This window comes from Syzygium oleosum, unplaced genomic scaffold, assembly GCF_021117445.2.
Source record: "Syzygium oleosum isolate NSW1041296 unplaced genomic scaffold, Sole_v2.1 Sole_v2.15, whole genome shotgun sequence".
In the NCBI taxonomy this organism is placed as follows: domain Eukaryota; kingdom Viridiplantae; phylum Streptophyta; class Magnoliopsida; order Myrtales; family Myrtaceae; genus Syzygium; species Syzygium oleosum.
Genome location: NW_026607499.1, coordinates 7,500,012 through 7,521,598, shown reverse-complemented (window position 1 = coordinate 7,521,598; position 21,587 = coordinate 7,500,012). Strand labels below are relative to the sequence as shown.

Here is a 21,587-nt window from a genome sequence, read left to right as displayed (position 1 = left end):
GCAACCGGGCGAGGCTCGACCTCGCTCGCACCGGGCGAGGCCGGCCTCGCCGGACGCGGCGAGCCCGGCGAGGTCGAGCTCGCCGGGCCCGGCGAGGCCGAGCCCTAGCCGATCCGGGCGAGGCTCGACCTCGCCCGCAACCGGGCGAGGCCGGCCGCTGACGCCGGCGGGCGACTCGCCGACGCGGCGAGGGCGACCTCGCCCGGCCCCGGCGAGGCGGCCCTCGGCCGACGCGGCGAGGGCGACCTCGCTCGAGTCCGGCGACCTCACGCCAGGCCCGGCTATGGCCGGCGGAGGAAGAAAATAAAAAAAAATAAAAAAAAAAAGAAAAGGAAAAGGAAAAGGAAAAGAATAAAAACAGAAAAGGAAAAAAGAAAGAAAATAATAAAAAAGTTAAAAAGTTACTGTTCCTAAGGTCGAACAAGAACTTTCTCGCGGCCACAGTGTATTTTGGCTCTACCAGGACCTGTGTCCTTATTTGAGACATTTTGGGCACTTCTGGCCCTTATTCGAGACGATTGAAAGACTTCGCTCTTATTCGACACAATGCTCACTTTGACCCATTTTTGAGAATTTGACCCCACTTGGGGTCCTTAATTGGAATTTTCCCTTTATCGGAGGACTCCATTGCATAATGATAAGTTTAAAGAGCCTCACTCGGACCTCCGGCTCGTCCTCTTTCAGTTCAGTTGGGCGACAAGAGCGATTTTACACCGCAAAGGGAGGGGGACTCAATTGCACAAGTTTGATTTACCGGAGGACTCCATTGCATAATGACAAGTTTAGAGAGGACCAAATATGAAATCACGAGTTTTAGGAATAATCACATTTACTTTCCTCTCAAGTCCAACATCAACAGTTGTCTCCTCCGTAACATTCTTGTTTAAACAGATCTCTCTCTCTCTCTCTCTCTCTCTCTAGATCAGCCATTGCCAATGTCTACGACCACCGAAGAACCCGAACTGCAACAAGGGCCCGACCATGAACCCGAACCCGAACCGGAAGCGCCGGAGATAGCGTCGAGCGATGCAGATCCCCGGAGGGAAGAGCCCGAAGACGCAGCGATCCAATCCGGCGAACCGGAGAGCGACCCTTCTCCGACGGGGGAAGAGGCGCCGGCGCGTCCGGAGCTGCGGAAGGACGAGGGGAACCGCACGTTCACGATGCGGGAGTTGCTGAACGAATTGAAGAACGACGATGCGGCCGAGAGCCCGAAGAACCCGGACGGGGAGAGGCGAGAAGTGAGTTCTCCGTACAGGTCAGAGCTCCGATTTGCTTGATGGGTTGGGCTTGAGATTGTGTGTTCGAAATGATTGGTCGCGGTGGTTAGGATCGGAATGGAGCTGATGCTTTGTGGGCACTCCTAATTGGATCCTCGAGGACCGGTGAAGTTCTATGGAAATTCTGGGTTGGCGTTATTAAGATTGGGAGTTTCAAGTTCGTTGGGGCAAGTTAAAATCTGAACTTTTAGGGTTTAGGGGTTTTTGATCTACCGTGCGCGAGTGTTTGAAGCATTTGTCAGAGCTCTGATCCTATAATTATTGGTCGTTTATCGCAGTTTTTACTAATTCAGATCGAGAAATTATGATGTATTCTCGTCGAGGGCAATCATGGTTCTAAATTTACATCAATTGTAGGGGGGGGCAGCTGTTTCGCTGATGTGGTTAAATTTTTTAAGTTTACCAGATGATTCAGTTGTGAATTAGGCATTCCACTGTGAAATTGCATGGCGGGCTGTTCGCTTTAGCTTTAAAGCTTCAACTTTTACTATATCCTGCATTATTTGTGCTAATAATTAGCTGAATATGTTATTTTGGAGGAGATTGTTAGGTAATTATAGGATCCTTGGTCTAAAATTGACATCTATTGGGCATAAAAAACAAAGCTTTATTCAACTTTCACTATATTCGCAATGATTGTTAAGATTTTGCAAGATGAAAAGGCTGTCTTTAATAATGATTACCATCTTGCCTTTGAGAACTCTAATGGCATTTGTCACAGCTGATGATGATTTTCATAGCTTGTGATATATCTTATTCCTGGAGTTAAGTAGCCAGTATAATTACATGAATTTATAATCTTGTCAAGTTCTAGCTGCCTTCGTTGCTTCTTTCTTACAAAAGCAATTTGTGCTCTATTTATTGTCTTATCGTGAGAAGTTGAAGCCATTGTTGTGAACTTTAATTTGTTCTGATACTTCTTGCGAAGCCTCATATTGTGTGTATTTTGTATTATTCAGTCAAGAAAGCATGCAACAATCTAATGCGGAGCAGAATAATGCTGCAATGGAGTTGATTGATAGCGTTACTGGTGTTGATGAGGAGGGCAGGTCTCGTCAACGTATTCTTACATATGCCGCTCGAAGGTGCTGACATGTATTATAATAACTAGCAGTTGGAACTATGATATTCAATCATAACCAGAGGCCTTTTCTCCAACATATTTAGTGCTTAAGAGAAATTTCATCTGACTGCATCCTATGACATTTTCTCAATCATATTTCTTTCCGTCATAAAAGAATAGAGGGTTGCGCGTGAATCGGCACTAGCATTGTCTTTGATTAAGGTTCTTTGGTAATTCCATAGGTAATAACTTATGTGATACTTAATGAATAATGATATTTTGTAGGTATGCTAGTGCAATTTCCAGAAATCCAGGAGATTACGATGCATTATATAATTGGGCTTTGGTTCTTCAGGTCTGGGTTCTGTTTGATTTATTGTTTCATTGTATAAATTTACAATACTTTCTTGGATCCACAGCAAATCTCCTCTGAGCTGTGACATAGTTCTATAGAAATGTCCTATTCATGGACAATGATGATTCTTATTGTGCCTACGTGATATTGTACATGGACTACTGCTGGAGCATACGTGATAGCTTTCTATCAACATGAGACTTTTATTTATTGATGAAACGAAGACACCAAGTGCCAGCGGGCATATTTTATTATGTTTTACATTTCCCTAAGTCAGTTACAGTTGACTAACTGCAATATTGAAGTAGAAGGTTGACTTTGGCACAGCCTTTTTCTCTATTTTCCTCTACGCTGTCTAGCATAACATATATGTGATAAGAACTCTGACGAGTCTAACAATGGTCTCATGCTCGTATGGTTAAGATTCTTTTGTATTCTTCTGCAATGTAATTTCAGAATTATAAAAAGTGTCATTGGTGTCATGCCACTTCAGAAGATTGTGTACTCATCCTCTATGCTGTGTGATTATTCTATCTAACTAGAGTTTGACTCATGCAGGAAAGTGCGGATGTTGTTAGTCCTGATTCCACATCACCTTCAAAGGACGCTTTACTTGAGGAGGCCTGTAAAAAATATGATGAGGCTACCCGTCTTTGCCCTACACTTCATGATGTAAGCAAGCAAAATTTTTCTTGGATAGACTGACATGTTGACTAATAGAGGACCCTGTGAGAAACCCATTTTTTGTTGGAGAATACTTTGAAGCTGAAGAATTACATTTGAATTAGATGAATTACATTATGAATAATTTATTGATGAGCATTTTGCAAGGTCTTGCTTGTTTACACATTAATTAGATGAATTACCTCTTGATCATTAGGCAATGGGACAATCTACTACATCTAACCGTGTGCCTGCATCTATGACTTTGTTGGTTCGTGAATGTATTTTCTCATTGGTCACCGCTTTCTTTTTGTTTTACTATTCTGGCAGGCTTTCTACAACTGGGCAATAGCTATATCTGACAGGGCTAAAATGCGAGGTCGTACAAAGGAGGCTGAAGAGTTCTGGAAGCAGGTTTTTACCTCATCTTCGTTTCAATGGTTTTCTTGTATTTGGGATTGTTTTTGCTTTGTCTGTTAAGTCTTCTCTGCTGCCATCTAATTGAGCTATTAGTTGATGGGGCCATAATGATAAATTATAGTGCGACATTCTTTTAAAATTTCAAACATAGCATCAAGCGCTTTGCATTCACAGGATGCAGTCCATTCAATAAATTGTAGCTGTTTATCTCTTAAATGTTTTGATTAAAGAAAAACCCCTGAAACTGACTTGTACCTGTTAGCTATTTGAAATTTAAGAAGTCCGTGGTTGCAAATTGGAAATGCTTTTTAATGCTTTAGCCAGTAGGAACTCGTGAAAATGACAATCAAACTAGAGCAGGGACAAGAAGTAACTACTCAATTTATGATATCTTGGGAACTGGACCAATGACTACATCCTAGATACTCAAACTATCAAAATCTTAACCAAGTGATGATTGGTCAGGCTACTCATGGGAGTTAGACGCTATCTAAATCGTTACCTATTTTTATTCCAGACAAGAAACCGATCTTTATGTCCTCAATTACAACTGTACTTTTGCAGAGGTGTATAGAGTAGTTTCCAGGTGAGGCAAATGCTCCATCTGGAGCTATATTGACACATCCCTGTAAGATTTTCTGGGAACAGCTAGGGCATTCATGCTCTAAGTTTGATCTCTCGACAGCAAAATAAACTTTATATTTCTTCCTTTTTCACCCTATTGCTATTCTAAAATGGGCATTTCCTGTTTATGATTAGTCTTAAATTTAACTAGGTGACACCAGTATCAAAGCCTATCCACCAAATATGGTTAGTTACCTGGATTATATATTTTAAGCTGGTTTCGAGATTTATCCACATCTGCCTCACCACTATTAGACTTGAGCCCCCCAATACCATACAACCTTCTTTGATCTTCTTTCTAAAGCACTTCTGGTTGCAACTCACATGCCTAGACTTCTCTTTTTCCCACATAAATACTACATTTGTAGTTTGTGATATGCAATCTGTATTTTGTTAATTGAAGTTTTTATTCCACATTGTGAAAGAAAATTTTTCTATACTAAGAACTCTCATCTACAACTTTTGGACTGTGTTCTGTCTTTTCCGCCCTCACTCATTATGCTCTTCTGCGTGAATGCGACTCTATGATTGACTCGGAGAGATGAGTTAAAGGGGGCTGGAGAAAGCCTAAAAAGACATGAAAAGAGATCTTGATCATTTGGAGCTAAATGACGATTTGCTGCAAAATTAGGTGAAATGGTGTGAGAGGATCCATATAATCGATGCCGACTTAATGGGATAAGGCCTTTTCATCATAGTAGTAGTAGTAGCAATAGTAGCTCGGTAGCTAGCTAGTCCATCCAAGCCCACCGGGCCTTAGAATTTGGGTGGGTCTAGGCAAGCATGGTCCTTTTTGGGCCAGGTCATTTGATGAAGAAAATATAACATTTTCTTAAATCACGGGTGGGCCTGGGCAATGAGTACCCAACTGGCCAGCGTAGGTTTGCCCATGGATGTGGTCTTGGTAGTAGTACTAGTTGTAGTTCTGAGCCTAAATAAGTCGATATTCCTCGATTATGATAAGAAAGAACCATCCTACATATACAAAGAGATACTATGTTTGTCTAGAATGGCAGAACCTAGAGTGTATGCCAATTTCAAATCATTAAGTTTATTTGTTTTGCTCAAAATCTCTATGCTGCTTTGCATTGTAAGTTATTGTTCATCTTGTTTTGCAGGCAACCAGAAACTATGAAAAAGCAGTCCAACTTAATTGGAACAGTCCTCAGGTATGCTCATCGTAGTAGGGTACTTCATCTTAAGCATATCTGCTACAGCTTTCATTTTTTACAATTTTTTGTGCATTTGAATGTGGTTTTTTATGACTTATTCTGGAAGTGATTTTCAATGAAGCTGAGAATTTGCAGATCAATAAATTGACAAAACCTTCACACCATCTTTTTGCAGGCACTTAACAACTGGGGACTTGCTTTACAGGTACGTTTCGTTAAACAGCTAGTAGTTTCACAATACTGTGACAAAAGTACTCTGTTTGCTCCTTTTCTGGATCTTTTTTCTATCTGTAGGATAAGGAAAATTATAGTATAAAAGGTACTGTGAGGGGGTATTGCCCCTTATGCAAAAAGACTTCAAACTTCAGAGGGGTAGTCATCCATATTCCTGCAGATATCGGCAAATTATTTAAGCTGAATATGAAAATTTTTCTTTTAGTATTAACTTTGAGCATTCTATGTAGGAACTCAGTGCAATTGTTCCTGCTCGTGAGAAACAAACCATAGTGAGAACTGCTATAAGCAAGGTGGGCAAATTATTGCAGAACTAGCAGAATTTTACTGATTGTGTAGGGGTAGCTTATCTAATTTTGTAGCCTCATTCTCCTCTAAAATTTCAGTCAACTCTACTTCATCGCGTCTCTTTTCTGCCTATGATGCAGTTTCGTGCAGCAATACAGTTACAATTTGATTTCCATCGAGCAATTTACAACCTTGGGACTGTTCTGGTTAGTATAATTTAATATATTTACTGTGATAGGTAGTTAAACAATGTGTATCATACAGATACCAAACGTAAAATTCTATTGCAACTTTTGCATGATATATTTAGAGAGAGAAGATATTTATTCTATTTGCTGGAACAATGTTGGCAGTATGGATTGGCAGAGGACACATTAAGGACGGGGGGATCGGCCAATGCAAAAGAAATTTCTCCTAATGAACTGTACTGCCAATCAGCTATCTATATTGCAGCTGCTCATGCATTAAAACCAAGTTACTCGGTATTCGCCTTTCCCGTTTGCCTCTGAAATGTCTGCTTAGCTAACGCGCTTGTCCTTATTGTGTGGGAGTTCTTTATACTGTTATCAAATGTAGAAAATCTGTCAAACATAGACCTGAGACATCAAGTAAATTGGCATAAACTAGGACCTTCTCCCTCTTTCTCTCTCTAACCCCCCCCCCCCACAAGTTAATACAGGAAAGGTGTTGCTGATCAGGTGCGATATCCTGAAATTGCCCTTCGAATAATTTTGAAATTAGCGGGTGGTCCTGAGCATTTGTTTTACATAATTCACGTTTGAGCTGCTACTAAGCTTTTATTGTTTTTTCCTTCGTACAGGTTTACAGCAGTGCCTTGAGGCTCGTACGATCCATGGTTAGTAATACTGTATACCAGTTATGGGAATTAATATTTCATCGACCCTCTATCTCATAAGGCCTGTTGGTGGCATCTTACTGCTTTGTTTTCTGTACTCAGTGAACAATTGAGACTTAAGCTAGTGATGAAATCTATTCCCAGTTATTCTGAATGAACTTAGACAACTGTGTGCAGTATGGGCTTAAATGTGCCTTATGGGTTGAAAGAGTTTGGATGACGTTGCTTATCTTAACTTTCAATTATTTTTGTGTATAAACACTAAAGATCCCATGTTGGTTTATTCATTCTATGGGCCTACCTAGACCTCCATCTCTATGAAATAAGATAGAACTGGAACAAACATCGTTAAAGATCTGATCTTTGTTTTATGGCTTTGAAAGTTCTCTTGTTCTGCACACTTTTCTGACACTGATAATTCTTTAAGTTATTTAAGTGGATCACACTTGCAGTTTAATACTTGCAGAGGTTCTCTTGATTACACTTTCTAATTGAACAAATATTGGATTTTGATTTCATTTTGCATCTGATTTCCTTGTTTTAATGAATCAATTATTGTTATTCTGGCATTGGCAGCTACCATTGCCCTATCTTAAGGTCGGATATTTGACGGCACCACCTGTGGGGAGCCCGGTTGCACCTCACAGTGATTGGAAGAGATCGCAATTTGTTCTAAACCATGAAGGTCTTGCTCAGGTGTTGTATATCTTTCTTTTCTGGTGGATTTCTTGTATATCTACTCTTAATATGTTTCTAGAACTATCCTTCCAATTTGAGAAGCCTATCATTTCTTGCCTTCCATTTTGCTAAATCTGAAGGTTGGTTGTTGTTTGAATCTAAAAATGATAACATGCCAAGCCTCCTAGTGATTCAACAACAGAGTCAGACCTTAAGCCATGTACTAGCTGTGCCCATCTTGTTATCGAGCCAGAAAATGGTCCACTGCTCTGCTTCTGCTGAATATTGGTTTCTTTCCCTTCTCTCTTAGCAGCTCAACACTGTTGACCAAAAACAAGCACCTCAAGGTCTTTCCAACAGATCTGGAGAGTTAGCCCATACTGACAGAAGAGCAACTAAAGTCAACATTCCAGATATCGTGTCTGTTTCACCATGTTCGGATCTCACTTTACCACCTGGTCCAGGCCTCTGTATTGACACGATTCATGGACCAGTTTTCATGGTAAGTGGCTCATAACTCAGATGTAATGTACTGCTGGTTTGACCTTTTATTGTGACAGTGAGGTTGACTCATGTCTAGTATCTAGTACCCTTATTCTCTTTTCTTTTGACTGGCTGACTTTGACAGTTATTCCAATCAGCATTTTGTCTGAAGTATCTTGTTTATGATGCAAACTAGTTGGATGATGTTATGGCATGTAAAAGGCAAGGCATGTAATTCTCATGAAAGTACAGTGTTGTGTGACTTGTGTCGATGACTCATTGAAAGTATTTTTCCTATTTTCTGTGATCTTGACCATCTGTTGATGTTGTTAACATGAAAAGGTTTTGTGACATTCAGTGTGAATGGTGCTTTTAATTAACTGAATATCTCTCAGTTAAGAAGATAATGCATACTTCTTGCTTTTGAGATGTTAAGTCAAAAGCATCATGGAGCTGGGATAGTGAAATTCAGTACATGTCTTTTGCATGTTTTTGGTGTAGGTACATTTGTCTCTTTAAATGTATAAATTATACTGAGTACACTAGATTCTATTTAAGGACACTTTTAAGTGGCATCTACCCATGATTCATTCAGGTAGCCGATTCCTGGGAGTCCTTGGATGGTTGGCTCGATGCTATCCGTTTGGTATATACAATTTATGCACGAGGAAAGAGTGATGTATTGGCAGGTATCATAACAGGCTGAAATTTTTATATCACTTATGGATGTATTACCAGACAATCTTCTTGAGATCGTGATGAGTTATAGAAATGCGGTTTCCCAGACAATTTTTGTATATTTCACACTTTTCTTTTCCCACAAAAGTGGTTTTTGACAATTATCTGATTCGACATCCGTGGGGTTCTGTTCAATTAGTTGTTCGAACTTATGCTGTCAACTCTTGTCATTGTTCAATTGTTCGATTCACTTTTTCTACGTCACGGTTATATGATGTAAGGCAATAAAGGAACTTCGACTCCATGATTATGCGAACATCAACATTATTCTCATAAAGGACGATCAGCTGATCAGTCGCTTTACATGTAAATCGATTTTCTGCAAAATACATACTGTTAGATGGGCTTATTCTGTTACATGGGCACTGTTCTGGGTCTCGCACGGCTATTTCCGGCATCTTTTGGAGAGCTACAGAACCGTGGATATGGTTTTTGCTTTGTTTAGGATCTAGTGGAAGGACTAATCATCACATATCTATGACTTTCACGGTCTAGGCCGTATTACAATAGCTTTCCAATGGTAGATTCCATGCTGTCATCTACTTAGTGGATAATTAATCTTCTATCGTAACTATGTAACGTTTACGCTAGGGCCTTTAGGAACGCAAAAACTTCATACAAATGGGAGGCTTTATTTTGGCCAAGGCTAGGACCGAAGCTGGAAGAATCCACAGTCCCTCTCCGCATATCAGCCCTGAAGCCACCGCAGGGACCATCAACTCCGCCTTCTTCGCATTAAGCTTCTGCCAAATGAACACGACCAAAGTCCCCAAGCACATATCGATCGTGAAATATGCCCCCACCAGAAACGGGGGAGCCATGGCCATCGGAAGCGGCATCCACTTCCCTACCTTTGGTGGCCCGAGATCTCTTATGAGGTTCACAGCCACTGCAAAACCGAAGAACCCGTAGCAGAGCTGCAAGCAATGGCGAGGCAGAGCCGAGAACCCCTGAACACCCAAGATCGCCATGTTCCTGTAGATCAGAGCATACGGGGCTTTGAATTCTCCATTGGGATTTCCTATGTCAAACGCCTTGTAGAATAGAAAGAAGCTTAAGGGAGCCACCACGCATCCTATGGCTGTGCCGATGACCTGGCTGAGAAACATTGCCCGAGGGGATGTGAGCGTGAAATGGGCCGTCTTGAAATCTTGCATCAGGATGCACGCCACAGAGACAACGGACTTGATGAGGCCGCACCCTGCGAGGCCGGCGACTAGGCCATTTTCCTTGCCCGTTGTGGCGGCAATGATGAAGAGAGCCACTTTGCCGTAGTTGTAGGCCATGTTCATGTCAGTGAGTCCGGCTCCATATGCGTTGCAGAAAGCTAGGGAAGGAGCGAGAATGTACGCGACAACGACGAAGTACCATTTAAGCTGAGGGAACATGATGGGGATCACGATTATGGATACAACGGAGAAGAGGCCGTATCCGGCGAGTCCTATCCACAGAGGGATGCTCTCTCTCAGAAAGACTTCGTTTTGTCTTTTGTCCTCGAGGGTTTTGCTCTCGTCTTCTTCAGCTGCATCGAAGTGGAAACATGAGATCAAAAAGAAGTATCCGGGAGTCAAACTTAGGGAATGCACAAGCACACACCTTTTTGCATAAAGAGAAGAAATGTGCTAGAAGTTTGAAGTTCCACGATGGGCATCTTAAAACACTGTAACTTCAATTGAACTAAAGCTTGGTACGTCACAGATTATAAATGCTGTCTTGATCACTTTTTTCCACAGCAAGGCATAAAAACTGACAATTCGACTCCATCTAAATATGCTTGATCATTAAGATTCCGCGAAATGCCAGTCCTTACGGCCAACACCTTAATTTGTGCAACATGAATTTGTTGACCAACTAGACAAGCCATGGTAATCAAGAAGATTTGATCTTGAAGGTTATGCATCATCTACCTGTAACAGGCTTTTGGTTTCGGTTCTTCATCTTTCCATGGATGTTAATGATTGTGACAAACATAATCTTTAGAATATTGTAGAGCCCATCGCCAAGGATCAGAGCCACGGAGATAAACGCCTGTGAGACCAAAGAACAAAATGAATAAGAGAGCGAGTAGATTTGAGAACGGCGTTTCTTCACTTTCACCTATGCTTTACTAGAGAGAGAGACCTTATAGCCATATAAGCTCTTCATACTACTCTCTTCCAGGCCATCGGAAAACCAGTCTCCCTTGTGGTGATCGATGAGCGGCCACATGATGCCGTAGGAGATCACAGAGCCGAAAAGCAGAGACAGATTCACCAGGTGGGAACAGATCATTCCCGCTCCGACGAAGGTCATGCTGAAGTCGAAGAAGAATCTGGAGAACAACGTTTCATCAAACAAGAGCAATGAAGTTAACTAGCTAGTCATAAATAGGCTCGCTGAAGTTCCGAGTATAAGAGCGGAAAAAATGCGCAAACCACACACGTTTGCTCCCAAGCTTGTAATCCGAAAGTGGGGAACTGCGCGAACCCGCAACCATCCTTGCCCTTGTAGAACCACTGAAAGAAGCCCCACAGGAATGAGAAAGAGAAGCACTTCATGAACCCTCGAACTTGCTTCCTGCGCACAACGACCGTCATTGCCGCTTAGAGTTCACATTTGTCTATGAACAATTCCGGGTATTTATGGTGCAAAATGTATATATACTTGGCCATTTTGTCTCCCTGTGAGTGGAAGCCGTTGATGAGCACCGCTGTCGCCAAACCGCTCGGATATGTCAATTTGAGATCGACAATCAGGATCTGGTATGACAAAACTCCTTGTAAACAATAGTTTCTTATTATAAACACAGACTCTATGTTGACCTTATCAAACTCATTGTACCTTCCTAAGTGGAATCAGCACAAATAAACCCACAAAGCAAACCACAAAGAGATAACCAGTCATCCAACCAAGCCCAGGTTCCTTCACAGCCTTTGGGGAATTTCCCTCGGCGTCCACTCCTGATAACTCGTATGTCCTCCTGTTTAACCCCAATAGATATGAGGCAAATCCACCTGAACGCAAAAAAAAGAATCCATGCCGTTTGATTAACAAAGGAATCAAGAACAAGCTGATTAAAACCGTAGCTAAGTCATTTCACTGATTCAAATGAGGTCCCTCTAACCTCCAACAGCAATGCTATAACACGCGACCGCGCACGTCTGGATCATGGTGTTCTCTTGCCTGGTGAACGGCCTCGTGACGTAGCCGGCCCTGTGGAGCATCTTGGTCCACGTGCGGATGAACACAAAGGCGAGGAGCGCGGCTGACACGTTGAGGTTCGGGACAAGCCCGGTTGTGAGGTTCAGCTTCATGGCTATGATGCTGTAGATGGCCCCGATCACGATGCTAACCACAACCCCACGCAGCGTCAGCTGCCTCGTCCATGGCGGGGTCCTTCCCAAGCCACTCGACTCCGACCCTTCCGGCAACTCCTCCTCCAGGTTCTCTCCCTCGATTTCCTTCTTTTCGGTCATGGTTTCCATGTTGTCCATGGTAGTAAAGAAAGCTCAGAGATTCGGAGGACTAGTCGAACCCGCACTCAAAAAATATTGAAATCACCCGGATTGAGCGAGAGAGTTTTGAGTTTGGTGCTTCAAGTTCTTGAACACCCCGCTGGTGAGAACTCTTTTGCCGTCCGGACAGCTATGAGAAGTGTTTGGATGACTGTGAACTAGTTCGATGTGTGTCTCTTCCTATCAAGTTGCTTAAGTCATTGGAGCCCTGAACTTAATGCAATTTCGAATCTTTCTCAAGGACATAACCAACAATCTTTCGTGCACATGGGAGAGAATAATGCCTGCGTGTGGCTGAGAGAGCTGAAGTGACCATGATACATATTGCAATTTGTCAATGTATGCCTATATACGTTAACAAATTCGGACTTAGACTCCCTCTTGGCGATCTCCTCAAGGGAAAAGTATCGGAGATTATCAACAAGTCCGAGCTCGTCAACAAAATTTGTTCGGAGCACGCAGCAGAAGCATAATATCTTTCGTCAGGGGAGATCACCAAGAGTGAACCCAAAGTTCGAGGCTATTAACATATACAATTGGACACACATTCGCTCAAAAGCTTAAACCAATGAGTTATAGGCCAACTAAGATATATTAACTACTTTACACCACACTGATTCTCTGATGTGAAATTTTTCTAACACAACTCACACATACATCATAATAATCTTCTCCTCACGTATGAGCTCAGCGTTAGGTCTGTTTTCCCTTAATTCAAGTATCATTTTGCATCAAGATAAAAAGTCTGCCACCGGGCCTACATTGTTACACCTCAACACCCACCGCCTTGAAATCACGCTCAACTTCATCCGTCAAACACCGGAATAGATTTGGAACCCTCCACCAATCGATCATCGGCTCTGATACTAGATTGTTATGTCCAATATGGAAACTACAACGAAATTAAATTTAAAGGAATAAAAGAACACGTGGATTTACATGAAAAACCCTTGCGGAAAAAACCACGCGAAGAGGAGAAACAAAATCCACTATAGAAATTTAAGGATCTCGGGTCACCATCTCAAGTCAGATCACCACAAATTTCAATATGGGTATCAAAATTCAATTTGGATCGAATACCCGAGACATAATTAAAGACATACTCAACAATAATTGTGGGGGGAGCGGCTGACGTGGAAACCTAGCTCAGGAGGCGAGATTAATAAAAAAAATTTATACCTAGCTCAAGAGGTGAGATATAGAAATGTTACGTGAAATTTCATGGACTACTATACATTTTCCATAAAAAAGAAATTACATAAAGCACGAAGCCACCATTGGGCGGGGGCTCCTACTAGCCTCCTCAGTCCGTCGATGCGTGGGGTACTCTTCCTCGGCACAATACAACATTTAGAGAATGTGTAAATATCACAAACTATATCACAGGGTATCTCCATCTCAATTTTAATTAGGTACAATCACGTAGTGCCTTTCACTCTCCTTTTCTCTAATTCTTCTATAATTCATGTTCTTAGGAAACTCTTGAGAATAAGGGTCCTAAGAGATCTCTTCACTTTGAACTAAGACGTGCTTGCCCCCATTGGAAAAAACTTCATCTTGCCACCCCACTTCAGAATTCAACTGGAGTCTCGGTAAAAGAGATCGAAACCACAAAACTCATCAATCATCAACTGGGTTAATCATGAAGCCTTATTGAAGAATCAGAAAGTTACGAGCTCCACAAGATTGACAGGTGCAACTACAGCTGGTTGCAGTTCTTGAATAGTAGTAGATGCGCATGCAACCGGTACACTACGTTCGCATACATGTCTGCAATTTTTGGGGACGGTCCTACGTCAGACACATGTTACCTTGTACCTGCAAGTTCATGTTACAGTATTTGAAGCTTCCAAAGATCACGAAACCAGCCCTAAACCTTAAATTCTAACCTCTAAATTTTACGCAAAGGCATTCTAAGTTATCCCAGAAAAAAAATTAGCTCCCAACTTAACCCACACCAGGTTATCCGTACAAAATCATTTGCTTGACAAACCGGACCTTATCACTGCAATATCATTACAGGCTTGACAGAGCTGACCTTATCCTCTCTCTCTCTCTCTCTCTCCATCATGGAGGTCGGTGTGATGTTATTGGGGCAGCAGGAGAGATCCTATCAGATTGAATCCGTTCAAAAAGTTCGCACACTGTATCATTGGGGGCGGCAAGTTGGTACTCAGGTCTTCAGAAAGTGAAAGGTGGACACAGAAGAGGAGCAGACAGAAACGTTTCCAACTAGTGGGGCTCGCTTGTTCTTTTGCAATTATCGGGCCATGGAATTTACTTGCAATACATTTGAATTATTTTTTATAGACTTTTTTCCAAGGTTCAAAGATGTAACATGAGCAATCGTTTAATAAACATCTAGAACTGAGAAAATATATATGCAATGAACTCATTTTTCTGTCAGAAAAATGTGGTACTTTCGAATAACGTACTATTAGAACATATTTCTTGCTACTAGTGAGATGAGTGTATAAACATTGACCATAGTCATTTTTTTATAATCTTTCGAACGGAAAATTTCTATAATATGAAACATTGGTAAAAAGTTCAAGAGTGTAGTCTACTCCTTATGAAAAAATTCATGCCTTCTAATGTTATAAGTTTGGAAGTACATATATGACTTCTAAGATATGAGATTAACATAGAATCGGTAGATACGATTTTTATTCCAATACAGTTCTTATGGAACCAGCTTTGTTAACTTCACTTCAAGAATCAACAAATCAAGCACGTAGGATAAAAAATAAATTACGTACAAATATATATGTTACACAACAAATGCAATCAATGTAAATCATATTATAGCAAGATCTAGAGGTGTACTGTAATATACCGTATTATGGTTTGTCAATTATTGTCAAGGTTATATTTGTAGACAATTTGTATAAAAGTAATGGAAAATTACATTAAAAACTAATAAAAGTTTTGAAAGAGGGAGTAGAAAGCGAGATTAAGTGAGGATCATTAGCGTGTAGCAGAAGTCCAATACTTTTGGTTCGGGAAGATCCCCAACTTCACTAAAAAACTTAAGTCGATGAGTTATGGGCCAATTTGGATATATTAACTGCTTTACACCACACCAATTCTCCGATATGAAACTTCTCTAATACAACTCGCATGAGCATCTCAACAATCTCCCCCTCACGTGTAAGCTCAATGTTAGATTTGCTCCTCTTTAATTTAGATATCCTTCCGCACTAACTTATCTCAAATTAAATCTCCAAGCTCAATGTTAGATTTGCTCATCCTTAATTTAGGTATCCTTCTGCATTAACTTATCTTAAATTGAATCTCCAATGCCCAACTTCATCTCTAGTCTTTTTTTCCGGTCCGAATCATGAAGTCTGTCATCGAGCCCCATTGCTACACCATAAAGCCCACCTGCTCGGAAACCGCATTGATCACCAAGTTCCTTTCTTGAGATATTTATCAAATAACGATACATATTGAAAGTTGGCCACCAATTAACTATCGGCTCTGATACTATTTGTTGGAAGCACGCAACAGATTTTTAATACCTTTCACCCGAGGAGATCATTAAGAGAGAGTTCAGGTCCGAGTCGGTCAATATATTCAATTAGACTCAGCTTCACTCAAAAGTTTAAGCTAATGAGTTATGAGCCAACTTGGATATATTAACTATTCTACATCAATTTTTCGATGTGAGACTTCTTTAACACAACTCACATGTGCATATCAAGACAACCAATTTCTAAATAGCATAAATTATCAATAATAAAGAATTTTTCCAGTTCATTAGGTTAATCCTTCTGGCTGAAATATTATTCCTAGGAAATAAAAAACTCAATTTCTTATAACGCGGAAAGGTCACTTCTTTTTCTTTTCTTTTCTTTCTTTTCTTTTTATTTTGGGTGGATAGAAATCAATGGACCTTCCAAAAACGGAAGTGGTGGACCTTCAGTTGACTCCCGGAGGTCCTGGGACACACAAATTAATTAGATATTCCCTTTTCAAAATGATAAAATAACAAAGGTTTCGTCCCTTTCTAATGATTATTTGTTGAACGCAACAGTGTCTTCGTGGGGTTCGCGTTTGAAAGATGGAGATGCGCCTATTGATTTCACCATCGATAGTGGAAGTTGGAATCCAAGAGCACTAGAACACAAAAGTGCCACTTTCTCTTCTTTCCTTTCTTCATTCGCTGTTGTGTGTTTGTCACAACTTTACATTTATGGCTAAATTCTGCTTAAATTAATGCCACTTATCGTCACCACCGCCCCAGATTACACTTTCCCCCCCACTTTTCTAAGATTGCTGCGTCGTGTCCAGGCGTTCTAAGATTGCTGCGTCGTGTCTAGGTGATCGGTTCCACAGGGGACATGTGTTCCCGTCTTGGAACCTGGAACCAGAGTGGACAGGATCGGTTTCTCGATTGCAGAACGGGGAACTGATGCTATTTTCCTGCGAATATGCGATCTTCCTTTTTTTTTTTTTGGTTTCATTTATATAATACTTGCCCAGTGTACGGCATATTGATTCATTCAGTTTAACAAGGTCTACAACATCTTTCCCAAGTTAGCGGCTCTACACAAAAGCCATCTTCGATTCATTCATTCTACAGATTTTTCCATCTTATCCATTAAAAACAGTAAACGGTTAAATAGCAAACAAGAACACATGATTAGTTCTTAGTTTTGTAGGCTTTTTGCCAGCATCCAATGGATATACAAGTGAGTTGAATAAAACATGTCTAAACAATTAGCTTGCTATGAGATTGTTGTCCAAGCCATAAAGAAAGAAAAACAAGTCCGATTATGTCGGTTTGGTTGGTCCAGTTCTGCACAAGGGACTGAGAAACAAACGATCCACTCGGTTATTTCTGGTTCTAAATTTGTGGAATTGAAAATCAAATCGTTAATTTCATAGTGGTCCAAAAACTGTTATGTTAGCAAAGCCCGAATGATTACCAATTGTTGATATTCTGCCAAGAGGCAATCATTTGGCTGTATACGTAGCAATCGTGACGGAATTGGGTATGAAGAGGCTTGATGTAATTAATGTTCTAAATGGGGGGCTATACTGTGCTAACACGTGATTTGGACTCACCATGGTTGATCATAATAATCTTCAACATTATTACATGTTCTTTCGAATCCATCCAAAAATCCGATGATGAATTTTCTAATTTTTCTAGAAAAACGTAAGTTGTTTATGGAGTGACGGTCATATTTTCCTTCATTCCTGATTGAACGATGGACGGAAATATTCGATGCGTCAATATTGGTGACTTGATTTTTTGTTCACTTTCACCATCACTGTTTTAGGTAGGGGTGTCAGAACCGAACCGAAAAACCGAACCGAGATACGAACCGAATCGGAAATTTTGTGCATTTCGGTTCTGTTCGGTTTTCGGTTCGGATACTCAAAACAAACCATTCTTTTTCTTTCAGTTCGGTTTATTTCGGTTCGGTTCGGATCGAACCGAACTGAAAACACACCCTTTGCTTTTTACCCTAAAAGGTTCTTCAGACCGGTGCTACTCTCTCCGGCTCTTCGTCTTCCTCACCTTTACTTCCCGATCTTCCGGCCCCCCGTCAAGAAGAGCTGGGACACTATCAACCTCATCCTCGTCCTCTTCGCCATCATCTGCGGGTTCCTCAGCAGATCCAACCACGGCGGAGATGCGGGATCGTCGGGCTCGTACCCGAGGTCGGACTCGCGGAAGTCGTCGTCGTCGTCGAACCCGGCGACGCCGTACAAGTGGTACGACAGCTACGACCGTCGGAGCTCCGATCGGGGCGAATATGGGTTCTCCTCGAGTTCGTCTGAGAGGATGAGAAACAGCAGCTCGTACCCGGATCTGAGGGACGCTTGATTTACCTTTGTGTCTCTTCTTCCCTCTGCTTCACCAAAGGGATGCGGAGGTGGAGGGGCTGAGGGAGTGGGTTAGGCAAGCTCGTGGATGGCCTCGAAATGGAGAGGGAGGCTTTGAGCAACGAAAACCTGCAGCTCCTTCCTATACGCTGAGTCTCATCAGGGCCCCGAGACGGGGACTTGGCGGATTCGAACAAGCTGCAGAGCCTCTGGACCTTACCTTTGATGGAATCGCCGGTGGTCATGAACGATTCGAACAAGCTGTAGATGCACGGAACCAGCTCACTCGAAAGAGGGCTTACCGCCACAGGGCTTTTCCGCGGGCTCCGCGCACATGGTGACCGACCGGTGATCTCCACTTCCGTTCAGAACGAGAAGTTGAAGTTGCAGAATGAGAAGTTGGTCAGGGAGAAAGAGGAAGGGGAGAGAGCGAGCGATCCAAGCGGCGATGAATAAAAAGCAAAAAAAAAAAAAAGAAGAAACCGAAAACTGATCCGAACCAAACCGAATTAAACCGAACCAAATTGATTTTTCGGTTCGGTTCCAATTCGGTTCAAGGGGGTTTTGGTTCGGTTCAAGAGGGCACCCTTAATGGTTCGGTTCGGTTCGGTTCGGTTCGGTTCGGTTTTTCAAGAAAACCGAACCGAACCGAACCGTTTACACCCCTAGTTTTAGGTGGTTTTACAAGGAATTTCTTTACACACCAAACAGGCAAGGTGGATTCCTATTTTCGTTCACACCTCGTCCCTGTATTGAACAATTTTCTCTTCTAAGCTTGAGCTATCACACCCCGCCCTCCCTAAATCCCAAGTTGAAGTATTTTTTCTAAGTAGACAAGTCTCAACTCGAGCCTCCGGCCATTGGAAATCGTCGCAACACGACACTCTACCATGGTCCCTCCTCGATGAGGCCGAGACCGAACCGCGTGATGACAAATACGACTCGATATGATCGTTTCATGATATTCCTTGTCAAGATACTCTTCGTATGCCTGCGTGCACTAGAGCTATCCATTTCAATCATCGGTGCATGCTATTTTCGTCGAAGCGGTAGAGGAGGGTCAGAAGCTTCACCTTGGGGAGAATCAAAAGATAGCCCTAATTCTATCTGTCGACACATTTAATTGGATTCAATTTCACTCGACTTAATTTCAATAAAAAATCTACTTCTACGTGCCTATCTTAACATGTCTTACACGAGATTTTTCTTACTTAACTGAGTTGTCACGGATGAGATGCCCGTCACTTTTGCTATCAAGACAAAATAAAATTCAAAGAATCATAGATGGCACCATAACTTCTCTTGGTATAGCCTTCATTTTAATTTCTCCAGAAGTTGCACACGGTGATCACCTTTTACATCTTTCTTTAATTATTCAATCAATTCCATTTCGTCGTATGAATTTCGAGGCAAAAGAAATCAATCTTTTGCTCCGACTATTCCTTGAAATAAAAGAACGAGAAACATAAAAATTTTACTATGCTTTTTGGGAACACAAATCCTGTTTTTGTATCAATACCTAAGAACCATCCTATTCCCATTGCATAATTACCATGAAATAAATATCGTTTTTAATATTTTCAGAGAACAAGAGATGCCACGTGTGAACATGTGCTAGCTAGGGGTGATCAGTTCCTGGTTTTGTCCAATTCCACCCGGGAATCGAGAATTAGACCAAAAGAACCGGTTATCAGTTTTTGGAACCGGGGGTCGGACCAATCCAGTTCCCGAGCGGTCCAATGGAAGATGAAGATGAATTCAAAATGCAACCCCTCGCACATATTTGTGTCCAAATATTGAGAACCCAAACTACTCCTTTCCAGCGATAAGTTTATGAATTTGACCACAACATGAACCCGTTATGATACTAATGGTCGGTATTGTACTCCCTTTGAGAGTTTATAGATTACTCATAGTGGTTAATTTTATGAGCGGCTTAACACAGAGAACAAAGATAAACAACAAAGTAGCTTTGAGTGAGACACGCAAGAAGGGAAAGGGAAAGGGAACGAAATTTGCGTGAGAAATAAAAAAATAAAATAAAATGAAAAATCATCGGTCCGGTCCGGGCGGTCTGGCTCCCCCTCGGAACTGGGGACCATATCGAAAATCACCGCTTCCAATTTTATGGAATTAGAAACCAGACCAACGCACTTGGGAACCACCGGTCCGGTCCGGGCGATTCCCGATTCGATCTGTCCATGTTGCTCACCCGTAATGCGCGCATCTGGACTACAAAGTTCGTGACAAATTATCAACAAGGGCATATCTTCTGCAAACACATGGTTAGATAGGGTCAATCCATTTATCCATAAAGAGCAAACGAAAACGAGAGATGCCTCTAAAAAGCAAAAGTTGCTGCTCGCTCACTTCACATCCGAGGGCTTGAACCTCCGACATCATCGCCGGCTTTTCTACAAAAAGGACAAAACGGGCCCTCCCACATTATGTGGTCTTTGCTCCATGATTGCTCCCCGTTGAAATTAGGCAAAAAAAAATTAGAAACAATTGCATGAAAATCAGGAAAATCCTCAAAAATATCGAAAAACAGTTCTTTTTCTTGGATATCGTTTTCCAACTTCTTCCAAACATCGTCAGCCAAGATTTCCCACTTTCTCCAAGTGCGGTTTGAGTAAGTGTGGATGGGAATCTTTTTTCTCGACCCGCGACACAACCCAACACGTGTAGTTCTTTTCACTTTCGTAATCGATTCTTTTCGAAAACGAAAACTTAAGGGAAAATTTCAAATCAGTACTCGAAGTGGGGTTATTTTCTTAAAAAGGGGTCCAAAATAGACATAGTGCCAAATAAGGGCCTGAAGTGCTCAATCAGTCTCAAATAGAGGCCCGAAGTGCTTAATTAGTCTCAAGTAAGGGCCTGGGTTCGCCGGCCGATCAAATGCTCATCGACCGGCAAGCACGTCACTGTTCCAGCGATCGGAACAAGGGCAATTTCGTCTTTTACTTTTTAAATTTTTTTTTGTTTCTTTTTCCTTTTTCCTTTTTTTTCTTTTCCTTTTCCTTTTCTTCTTCTTCTTTGTTTTTTTCCTCTTTTCCCTCCGTCGACCATAGCCGGGGCCGGCGGAGGTTGCCGGCCTCGGGTGGAGGCTGCCCTTGCCTTGGTCAGGCGAGGCCGATCTCGCCGTCGCCGGGGGTGGCGACGGCGAGGTCGGCCTCGCCAGATCTGGGCAAGGCCGACCTCGCCGGCCCTGGCCAGTCGCCGGTGGCCGGTCGCCTGGGGTGGGCCGGGAAGAAGATGAAGAACAAATAAAAAAGAAAGAAGAAAACTAAGAAGAATCAGAAATGAAAAAATTGTTCAAGAATCAAAAAGCTACTTTTTTTTTGCTTCTTGATTCTGTTCCAAAACTGATTCTGAGACCAATATTTTGCAAAATAGTGCTC

General features: G+C 41.8%; 2 protein-coding genes across 3 annotated transcripts; one reads left to right on the top strand and one right to left on the bottom strand.

Moving 5' to 3' along the window:
* The first annotated feature begins 880 nt into the window (after positions 1-880).
* LOC115666895 (protein HLB1) lies at positions 881-8,989 on the top strand. Of its 2 annotated transcripts, none has more exons than XM_056318237.1 (14): positions 881-1,258; positions 2,240-2,365; positions 2,629-2,698; positions 3,257-3,370; positions 3,692-3,775; positions 5,524-5,574; positions 5,753-5,782; positions 6,042-6,104; positions 6,240-6,305; positions 6,453-6,581; positions 6,920-6,955; positions 7,532-7,651; positions 7,947-8,135; positions 8,712-8,989. In XM_056318237.1, exons 1-14 carry the CDS (start codon positions 936-938, stop codon positions 8,820-8,822), a joined length of 1,512 nt encoding a protein of 503 aa, XP_056174212.1. In that variant the 5' UTR covers positions 881-935; the 3' UTR covers positions 8,823-8,989. The 2 variants fall into 2 exon arrangements, with proteins under 2 accessions (XP_056174212.1, XP_056174211.1); XM_056318236.1 differs by having other exon boundaries at positions 7,944-8,135.
* Positions 8,990-9,118: 129 nt separating this feature from the next.
* On the bottom strand, positions 9,119-12,663 carry LOC115675524 (metal-nicotianamine transporter YSL1). The gene is made up of 7 exons (XM_030598234.2): positions 11,958-12,663; positions 11,675-11,847; positions 11,498-11,592; positions 11,276-11,410; positions 10,976-11,165; positions 10,762-10,882; positions 9,119-10,376 (listed from the first exon to the last, which is right to left on the bottom strand). The coding sequence occupies exons 1-7, from the start codon at positions 12,325-12,327 to the stop codon at positions 9,451-9,453; spliced, it is 2,010 nt and encodes a 669-aa protein (XP_030454094.1). The 5' UTR covers positions 12,328-12,663; the 3' UTR covers positions 9,119-9,450.
* Between the last annotated feature and the right edge of the window lie 8,924 nt (positions 12,664-21,587).